This window comes from Sardina pilchardus, chromosome 20 (assembly GCF_963854185.1).
Source record: "Sardina pilchardus chromosome 20, fSarPil1.1, whole genome shotgun sequence".
Taxonomy (NCBI): Eukaryota; Metazoa; Chordata; class Actinopteri; order Clupeiformes; family Clupeidae; genus Sardina; species Sardina pilchardus.
Genome location: NC_085013.1, coordinates 3,191,089 through 3,201,679, shown reverse-complemented (window position 1 = coordinate 3,201,679; position 10,591 = coordinate 3,191,089). Strand labels below are relative to the sequence as shown.

Sequence of the window (10,591 nt, the reverse complement as noted above, 5' to 3'; positions counted from 1 at the left end):
GTCTACAGAAAAGTGATCTTACATTTGCATCACAAACTGTTTGCATCACAAACACACAAACTGAAATAGTCAATCAAACTTTGTCGTCTGAGAATGACAAAAATAAGCAACTTAAAGCCTGACGTTTTGGCATTAAAACATATGGTGGGGTTTTAACACATTTGGCACACACGGACTTACCCTTTTAAATGTATTATCAAAAACTTAAATGTACAGTGTCAGTTTACTTTTAACTCACTTAAACTTAAATTGAACTAAATATGCAACTAAAGTGTTGCATTGTGTTAACAAAATTATTTGTACAAAATCTCACAGTTTAATTGGTCTCTCTCCATTCATGATCAGCGAGGTCAGCGATGAAGGTGAGGACTCTTGGGTTTACTGACAGCTGCTTCTTATTCTTCTTTGTTTCGACTTTTGTGCCCCTCTCAGGATTGATGTTGAAGAAACACCTGTGAAAACAACAATTTAAATTAAAATCGCGATTTGTTCTAAACATGTTAAAGGAACACTTCACTGTTTTTTCATATTAAACTATGTTATTCGCTCAATTAATACGAGTTGATACATACCTCTCACGTTTCAATGCGTGCACTCACTGGCTGTCGCGCGGCGCAACTTTGATAGCACTTAGCTAGCTAAATGCATTCACTAGGATCCAAACAGAGATGATGTTAGAAGCGACCAAACACCTCCATGTTTTCTACAGTTACACAAGTAGTCACACGACCAAGTATGGTGAGACAAAATAAAACGTGGTGCATTTCTAAGCAGGTAAGAGGGATAACTATATTGTGTGGTGGAATAACATTGGGAGCACTGAGACTCTGCGCAGTAATATCCTCACTCCAAAGTGAAACTGAAAGTGCAACAGTGAGGATATTACTGCGCCACACAATATAGTTATCCCTCTTACCTGCATAGAAATGCACCACGTTTTATTTTGTCTCACCATACTTGGTCGTGTGACTACTCGTGTAACTGTATTTTAATAGGAAAACATGGAGGTGTTTGGTCGCTTCTAACATCATCTCTGTTTGGATCCTAATGAATGCATTGAGCTAGCTAAGTGCTATCAAAGTTGTGCCGCGCACCAGAGCCAGTGAGTGCACGCACGCATTGAAACATGAGAGGTATGTATCAACTCGTCTTAGTTAAAGGGATATTCTGCCATTTTTGGAAATACGCTCATTTTCCACCTCCCCTCGAGCAAAACAATCGTTATTTACCTTGTTCCCGTTCATCCAGCCATTCTGTGAGTCTGGCGATACAACTTTTAGCTTCAGCCTAGCATAGATCATTGAATCGGATTAGACCATTAGCTTTTCGCCTGCTAGCTTCATGTTTAAAAGTGACTAAGATTTCTGGTAATTTTCCCATTTAAAACGTGTCTCCTCTCAAGTTAGAAAGTGCAATAAGACCAACTGAAAATGAAACCTGGCGTTTTTCTAGGCTGACTTGACATGGAACTACACTCTCATCTGGCGTAATAATCAAGGCAACTTGCAAACATACCATAGGCACAGTGATATCGTACGCAACATCTGAAAATAGTCCCCATAGACAACAAGCAGTAGTAGTGCCAGTAGTTTGCAAAGTTGCCTTGATTATTACGCCAGATGAGTGTAGTTCCATGTCAAATCAGCCTAGAAAAACACCAGGTTTCATTTTCAGTTGGTCTTATTGCACTTTCTAACTTGAGGAGACACGTTTTAAATGGGAAAATTACCAGAAATCTTAGTCACTTTTAAACATGAAGCTAGCAGGCGAGAAGCTAATGGTCAAATCCGATTCAATGATCTATGCTAGGCTGAAGCTAAAAGTTGTATCGCCAGACTCATAGAATGGCTGGATGAACGGGAACAAGGTAAATATCGATTGTTTTGCTCGAGGGGAGGTGGAAAATGAGCGTATTTCCAAAAATGGCGGAATATCCCTTTAAAGGAGAATTCCGGTTTGAAATTGAGCTTAACTGTATCGAAACATGTTAAGGTGTACTCACACGTGTTTTAGACGGACCTTCGCTCACCCCCCAGCATTCCGAACTCCGCCGTTTTCAGCCTAGCTTGCAGTAGGCTTGAATCTATTAGATTGGGCATCACGTAGCCTATGCAGCTAAATCGCTATTTTTAAACCATTAAAAAGGTTCCAAGTAATTCCACACTGCATTGATAGACTTCTGAGGGTCCTGACATTTAAAACGAGATACTTAGAACTTTGGAAGTGCACAGGAAGTTTATTAAAAAAAGACTGTTTATTCAAGCAGTGCCTTCATAGAATCTCTCCGCTGGGCGCCATCTTGTGGTGATGTCGCGATAAGTCGACTGACGAGCACAAACGAACAGGAAAGACAGGGGGACATATTGCAAACATTTTGAGCTTTGTTACTAATCATGCTCATGTAGACAGTATAACTATATATTTCCTATGAAATTACTTTTGCAATATGTTCCCCTGTCCTTCCTGTTCGTTCGTGCTCGTCAGTCGGTTTATCGTGACTTGATTACAAGATGGCGCCCAGTGGAGAGATTCTATGAAGGTACTGCTTGTAAACAGTCTTTTTTTCAATAAACTTCCTGTGCATTTCCAAAGTTCTCAGTATCTCGTTTTAAATATCAGGACCCTCAGAAGTATACCAATGCAGTGTGGAGTTACTTGGAACCGTTTTAATGGTTTAAAAATAGCGATTTAGCTGCATAGGCTACGTGATGCCCAATCTAATAGATTCAAGCCTACTGCAAGCTAGGCTGAAAACGGCGGAGTTCGGAATGCTGGGGGGTGAGCGAAGGTCCGTCTAAAACACGTGTGAGTACACCTTAACATGTTTCGGTACAGTTAAGCTCAATTTCACACCGGAATTCTCCTTTAAGGGAATAATGTAGTTTAATATGAAAAAAAAAAAAACGGTGAAGTGTTCCTTTAAAAAAAAAAAAAAACCTGACACACAGTTCTTACCTCTGAAGGAGCTCAAGAGTGGAACCCAGGTCTACTGGATAGTGGATATTCAGGCAGAAGTAGCTTCCAAACATCAGGCAGATGGCAGTAATGAAGTTGGAGATTTGGTCATTCACGATCTTGCCGTCTATGCTGAGCATGAACAGCCTTGCAGCATAGCAGGAGGTTCCTGCAAAGAATAGCACACCAGCTATTAAAATGCCGTAGTGCAAATACAAAATGTTTTGAACATATCAGACAGTATTGTAGTGAATCACATAACATGAAGGATACAAAATATAACTGGGGATGAATCACACCTAGTATTTTTAAATTTGACATGCATTTATATAACATGACCATACAGGCCCCTTCAATAAACCAGAATACTTACCACATACAATGATGCAAGGTGTCACAGGCAAGTTTTCCACGAGTACTTCGTTTGCCAGGCATGTCTCCTCGATGTAGTAGAAGAGGTTCCCCTCTTTTTCGTTGAAGTATGAGAGAAGAAGAAACACCATATCCTTGATGTCATCGGAGCTGCCCTCCAACGGTCCTCTCTGAAATTTCAGCTTTGTTGCGGTCTCAAAGACGCGTTTGCTCTTGTCTGCACAAGCGGTTGTCATGAAGTTCAAAAGGCGTTTTCCCTTTTTTTCTACACTATTGAGAAAGGTCTCTTTAAGTTGTAATCCTGTGAGCTCTAGGAAATGGACGGTCATCCCTATTTCTTCAAACAAAAAAGGCCATTCCTCCGTCAGGCTTTGGAGATCTGTTCCTGTATTTATTGCTTTGCGTTGGGAGTAGTATGTGCACCCCATGAGAGCTTTGACCTCTTCTGGACTGAAGGTACGCTGTTCATGAAGCATCTTCATTTTATCCCTCTTTTCCTGTTGGCTTTCCAATGTCTCACTGACTGGCATGAACTTCATATTCCACTTAATGCAGCCATATGTGTCCTGAACAACCGCCCTCTGCTCAGCTGGGATTTCATCTGTGTCGGAGTCACCGGATTCTCGTTTGCGCCTCTTTATCCGTGGTGTTGAGGACCGCTTCACGTTGTCAATACGGGCTTGTAGCTGTTTGACAAGTGAGTGATATCCAGCTCCCACTACCTCACCTTCTATGACGTCTTTCAGGGACTGTGGATACTTGGCAACTATTCTTTTGGCAACTTCTGTAGACTCTAGTTTACTTGGAGATGTGCAAGCATTCATCATTGCAGAGACAATAATCCGAATCATTTCTCGCCGTAAACGTGGACTTGGCCTTTTCCCTCTCTCCAAGCACTGCATCAAGTCTTCAGGAAATTTTGCCCATGGAATCTGAAAGCTGTCAACCCAATCTGCAGTTCTAATCCGATTGCTGGGTGAGGGGCAAGGGGAGTGTGAGGAGCGAGTGGAGGTAGGAGAGGTGAAAGGTGAAACGGAAGGACTGATGGCTGACTGGCTGTGGGTTTCAGGGCTCTGAACTGTAAAACAAAAATAATGAAATTAAAGACATTTTAAACTGATTCGTGGTCTGTGTAGCAGTAGTTCATTTGATAATTGCAAATCAAGTATTAAACAAATCAAATATCAAAATATTCTGCCTAAATCGATCTAAAGATGTATTATAGAATCTGCGCACTGTTCTAGCGAGAATATGATGGAAGATGACTGAAATGTAATTTGTGGTTTAGCCGCAGAGATACAGATTTTGAAATGACAGTATGTGAAGTAAAGGAATCTATCCAAAGTCACCAGCGTTATTGACACAAGGCATTAGATTCATCCCGCAAGCAGGGTTATCTGATTTTAGAGGTGGTACATGATCAAGAGACACACATTTCCAGGATAAGACAGATCGGGGGAAATTATCAAAAATCAGTGTTCGCTTTTCAACATTTTCTTTTTTTCCCCCCATCAGAGCATGAAAAACAATGATTGGTATTCAAGACCAATGGTAATCCTTGGTATATGCTAAAGTAAATTCTGTTGATTTGTACTTACTGGTTAGTTTCCATGCAGCAACCAATCTTCTCGCTTGTATTGGTCGTAGAACAGATGCAAGATCAGCCTCCTGTAAAAAGTGAAAATCCTCTGTGGTCTCAACCCCCAATGACTGTAGGGTCTCCTCCACAAGGTCCAGAATTGGGTCTGGGAGGTCTGGCAACACCTTAGAAATGGAACTTCTTATGCTGTTTTGATCTGAATCAGCCATTTCTAAGAATGAAAAAGTAATAAAGTTCAGTTTACACCAGAATGACGGGCAATAGAAAGGCATGCATTATTGTGACAGCACACTGTGTTTCAATGGAACCAACTGATATCCATCCTTCTGGTAAGATGGCAACGGATAGAAATCAGTTAAGTCACTAATGTTCAGACACTGCATCTTTTCATTGTCCTTTCTAACAGAGTACATATGGAAATGAGCCAAGAACTCGGCAGTGTACACTGACAAAAGAAAATGAATAGTGTCATTTTTGATCAAAATAAGCACTAGTTCACCAAACTCCACATTATCCGTATTACCAGTCACAAGGAATTGTCCTTTTTTGTACAATGTTCCCTTATAAGACATTTCTACTGTGACCTTTGTGATAACATCAGTGAAGCCACATTGTCTGACTGCATTTTGAATGGCTTGACTGTAGAGTGCCAGGTAAAATGGGGAACTGTCTTTAACTTGCAGGACAACTTGGCCAAGTGATCCTGCTGAGAGGTAAGCCTGCAGCATTTGATGTCGTTCAGAGAGAGTAAAGCAGAGGTTTTTGAAATTCTTTAAATTCCTTGCACATGTCTTAAAATAACTGTGCTTGCTCTCGAATCTCATTGTCCAGAGTCTGATCAAGGGGCCAAATTTCAGAATGAGTGCCGGATAATGGCGTAAATAATGATGCTTGGGTTTCAACTTAGTGTTTGGGAACAGAGCTTTTCTTGACTCTAAATATTCTTGAATAAGAACATCCAGAAATGCAACCTGAGGCACAGAGATTTTCTGAGCGCATACCATGTCCACAATGTCTTTTAGCTGCAGAATCAACTGCCAAACATCATCAGCTGTGTCTTTCACTCTGTCACCAATCAAAAGAGGCAGCAGCCTCAGAAAATTCCAGTTCTGTATGGCCTGTCCTGACAGTTTCTTTGCTAGGGGCCTGACTGCACATGGCTTCGTAGAAGCATCAGATCCACAGTATTTGAACTGATTAATGCGCCGATTCAGAGTGGAATAAGTGAACCATTTCTTTGTCTTAACAAAATACTTAAGACACAGTGCAACATCATAAGACAAAATGCCCTCAAAGATGTCATGGCCTAGACAAGGTGGCAGACCTGGCTGACAAACATGAAAGTAATTTAAAGAGTTGAAAACTGACCTGAACTTCAATCCTTCTGATGTATCTTCAGTCTGGAGGCGATCAATGGCAGAATCGTACTTCTCAACAGTGCGCTCTGGTCCACACAGGTTTGGATCATCACCCTGAAATTCAGATCGAGTTATGAGACAGTAGCGACAAAAATATTGTGAAGTACTGAAATTTTCCGAAAAACCACCAATGCAATGCGAGCCCAAATTATCGCCAGCAATGCAATACAGGGTCCCTCTGACTACCGTTTGATGCGATGTCACTATCCCATTCTCTTCCAATTCCTTCAAGTCGCCTAGTAATTCAGAGAACACCTTAGCATGCCCAAATTCTTTGAAGTCTTTCTCTCTGCACAATAAAACGAGTGACATGTGGTCTGTGTCAGACCGTACATGAAGTGGCAGATTAGCAACAGAAACATAAACAGCTAATATTTTATGTTTGGTCTTTGCAGAGCCTAGAGGATTAGCAACTTCAAAGGCATCCTGGTATAGAACTAACTTTAGACAGGACGGGTTTTGCATAAAAAAATCTTTGTGTTTAAATATTTGACCATCACTAATGTCGCTTAGAACATCCGCAGAAGTCTCAGTCGAGTGTGCTCCTGATACACGACTCAGCCATAGATCAGACTCTAACAAACATTTCAAAGTCTCCCTCACTGGAACATAATAGGCAAACCTGTCTCTCCGATTCTCATCTCTTCCTAAAAACAATTTCTTAGGCTCAACAAAGTTGAACATTTTTTTGAAAGTCTGAGTTCTTGAGTATGCTGTTCGCATCGGCCCTGTATGACATGTAGAAAACAGATCGAAACCTCTGACAGACTCACAAACTTTGGTGATGTCCTCATCTGACAATAGTGTGTCATTTTTTAGCAATGAACTAAGTTTACTCAAGGTATATGTCTGACCTAAGTCATGAATGTTTTGCATCTCCTCAACAATATTCTGAATGGTCGAAGCAGGTAACAGAAACTGTCCCTGTAATTTCATGTAAAACAAACTGACATTTCTGAGAAAAAGATCACTGAAATTGTCTGCTATATCCAGATCACCTTCATCTGTGCCTCCCTCATTCACTTGAGGGCTAAAGCTATCTGATTCAGTTGCAGCTGTTGCAGCAGTTGCAACTGATGACTGACATGCAGATTCTCTGTATAAGTCACTGATACTGCCATCTGAAAGATCTCTGTGTTTCCGTGACATGTGAGATGTAAATGAAGATCTGATATTGAAAACACCTGTGCATCCAGTCACTGGACAACCTACTGCACGTCCTTCAGCAATATGTTCCTTCAAGTGTGTTAACAGATCCTTGATCTCTTGACAATGGTGTTCACACAAAGCAGCTGGGCATCTGTACGTATTAACAACGGCCCCAACAGAAACATGGGCAGCGGGTACGTTATGCCTGCGGTAAAAATGAGCCTTAAATGCTCCATATCTGAAAAATGTCCTTCCACAGTCGGCACCACAACACTTGAATAAACAATGTGGTTCATTCCGATGAAGTTTGCAATGAAGAACATAACCTCTGAATGTCTTCACTGACTTTCCACAGAAATTGCAATTGAACATTTCAAGCTACATTTAACTTAACTGTGAGGACAATAAAAAAAACTGTTGCTATGCACCTGATAAGATAACCGATATGTAGGAAACTTCAACCAAAAAAAGAGTAGCAAAAAAATAGCTTTCAAATTAAAAGTTTTCCTCGCCAAAGCAGGACGATCAATACAACAATTCGTACAGAGCAGCACTACCTAAACTAAGTGAGCGAGCCCTTCCTCTGAACAGAAAAAAGGCACAATTATTCTAGTTAACAGTCAACCGTTACCTGGATACTTTCGAAAAACAATGCTGGCATATGATAGGTTGTACAAGACTACGCCACACCCAGTATTCAGAAAAGCGAGGGAGAATTAGCAATGTGGTTCATCTTAACGATTACGAATGCAATGAACAAACTTATCAATGTCTACACCAACTTTCCAAAGAAATGACATTTCAACATTCAAGCTACATTTAACTTTGAGGGCAACACAATACTGTTGAGCTGCACCATGAACCGTGACATACATACATGGCAACAACTAGAATTACAGCAATTTAACTTCAACTAACCTAAAAAGAAAAGAAAAACTGTGTTTCCAACAACTCTATATCAAATAAAATGTGTTCCTCGCCCAAACGTAGTGCTCTCGTACAACCACCCGGACAGAGTAGCTAGCTAGCACAACTAACAGTAAGTGAGCACTGCCACTGAGGGAGAAAAAAGGCGCAAACTTCCAGCTGCTGATTAAAAGTCGCGCTTTACCTTGGAAAACACCGCTAGCTTAAAATGATTCAAAACCCTAAGGACAACCGTAGCCTGAATGAGATAGGGGGCAATACGTTTTCCCAGAACCACGGGAAACAACTCGAAATAAACTATTTGAATATCTAAACTTCACGACATGAGAGATGGTGGAATTATTTGATAGCGCTGCAGCACGAACACGTTACAGTTTTTCACAATTGCTAGAACACCTTTTTCAGAACTCTTTCCCTTTTTCTCAGAACTGTGAACACAAAACTCATTTATCAAACTACATTCTCGAAACCCTTCAATCTTGTTGCAAAACTGAACAATCACCTCAAAACACTTTTAACTTTGCTCAAAACTAACTAATGGTCTCAAATCATTGAACACATCAGGCTAAATTACACTCCTGCAGAGCAGTGATAAGACAATACACCAAACAATGGAAGACACAGTTTTCAGGGCAGGGTTTATGGCTCCTGGAGGAATTGTATTCATTCTAATTTGAAAAATAAAATATCACAATGAAAATAAAGAATAAGGACTTATATCACTCTCTACTCATATCCTCTAGCCTATATACAGTATAAATCAATAGTTTTGTAAGTGGACAGAAAGACAGGCCAATACTGTACTGAATATGATTTGTACTGTGATGCCACAGACTCTGATACTGTAAGTATGCAATACTGTAATATTGTATTGTGCCTAAATTTAGACTTACTTGGACATACTGATAACTCAGCTCTTTCACTCACACTCACTCAGAGTTGAGCTCAAAGGGTAGTATGTGTGTAACAGTGGATGTTCAGTGATTACTGTACTGTATGATAATGGACATTTACGCTATTTCTCTTCTGTAGTCTGAATCTTTGGATTATTGACGCCACAGAGAAACCACTGATGTTGGGTTGGACCATGAAGTCCTGCTTCTCTCATTGGCATTCCATGAACCAGAACATGGTCAATGATTGTTGCGCAAATATCATCATTTACAGTATTGCAACTCTTGGGACTCTCTCTTTCTCTTCATCCTCTTCCTCCTACCTGCACCCTCCTCTTCCTTGTACCCCACTTCTACTGTAACACACACTTGTTGTCCCCTGCGTCTCTGTCAACTCTGAACTGACTTATATTGGTTGTCACATCATTAGACAGAAGTGTTATCAATTTTGAGTGGTAGTGTTCAAATGGAGACAACTGTGCACTAATTGTGTTCAACTTCTGCGTTGTTTGGTTATCAATATAATTAAGAAGTGCATCAGAATGCACAATGTGTTCACAGTTTTGCAAAAAGGGTTAATGAGTTTGGTAAAATGGGTGAAAGTGGGTGAAAGTAGTCTATGGTTTTGCCAAAAAAGGGAGTAATTTAACAAATGTGTTCAGGCATTTGAGAATTTGATTCAGAGAATGGGGTTTAGTGTTCGAGCAACTGTGAAAAACTGTAATGGAACATCACAATAGCCTACCGCTGCACAACGTGGGGTTAGCTAGCTAATGAGCGAAAACATAATAATCTGCCTGATTAGCCCGACAAATAGACACAACAGACAAAGCAATTATGTAGTCACTACATGAAGGAAATGAAGCACAGTGAGGTAGAATTGAGAAAATGTAAAATAAATATATGTATATTACCTTCTTCGATCTGGTCTTGTCCAAGATGCTTGCTTTTCTCAACGTCTCTCATCTATCTTCAAGTGGCCTCGTGGTACGCTGCGCCGCGCATGCGCATGTCTCTCAAAATGTCTTGATTTTTACCGTCTCCGTTTCACATGTTCCAGTTGTTTTGAATAGTTGTTTTAATCAAATAATGTTTAATAAGGTTTTCAATAATAAATATGGGTATTTTCAAGCAAGCAGACGTTTCATTTGTAGCGTAGGCCCTACCCTTCCACTCATTAAAATCTGGCTCCCTTTGGGCCACCTTTGACCTCAGTGTCACACTATTTTGATACCTTAGTGAAACATGAAGTCATAGCCCACTTAGGCCTACTGCTT

The 10,591-nt window shown here is 40.4% G+C and overlaps 1 protein-coding gene across 2 annotated transcripts; it reads right to left on the bottom strand.

Moving 5' to 3' along the window:
* Nucleotides 1-216: 216 nt before the first annotated feature.
* Nucleotides 217-10,244, bottom strand: LOC134067612 (uncharacterized). 2 transcript variants are annotated; one of them, XM_062522971.1, is made up of 6 exons: nucleotides 10,229-10,244; nucleotides 6,296-6,399; nucleotides 4,926-5,138; nucleotides 3,329-4,405; nucleotides 2,956-3,124; nucleotides 217-452 (listed from the first exon to the last, which is right to left on the bottom strand). In XM_062522971.1, the coding sequence occupies exons 3-6, from the start codon at nucleotides 5,134-5,136 to the stop codon at nucleotides 317-319; spliced, it is 1,593 nt and encodes a 530-aa protein (XP_062378955.1). In that variant the 5' UTR covers nucleotides 5,137-5,138; nucleotides 6,296-6,399; nucleotides 10,229-10,244; the 3' UTR covers nucleotides 217-316. The 2 variants fall into 2 exon arrangements, with proteins under 2 accessions (XP_062378955.1, XP_062378954.1); XM_062522970.1 differs by lacking the exon at nucleotides 10,229-10,244 and having other exon boundaries at nucleotides 6,296-6,513.
* Between the last annotated feature and the right edge of the window lie 347 nt (nucleotides 10,245-10,591).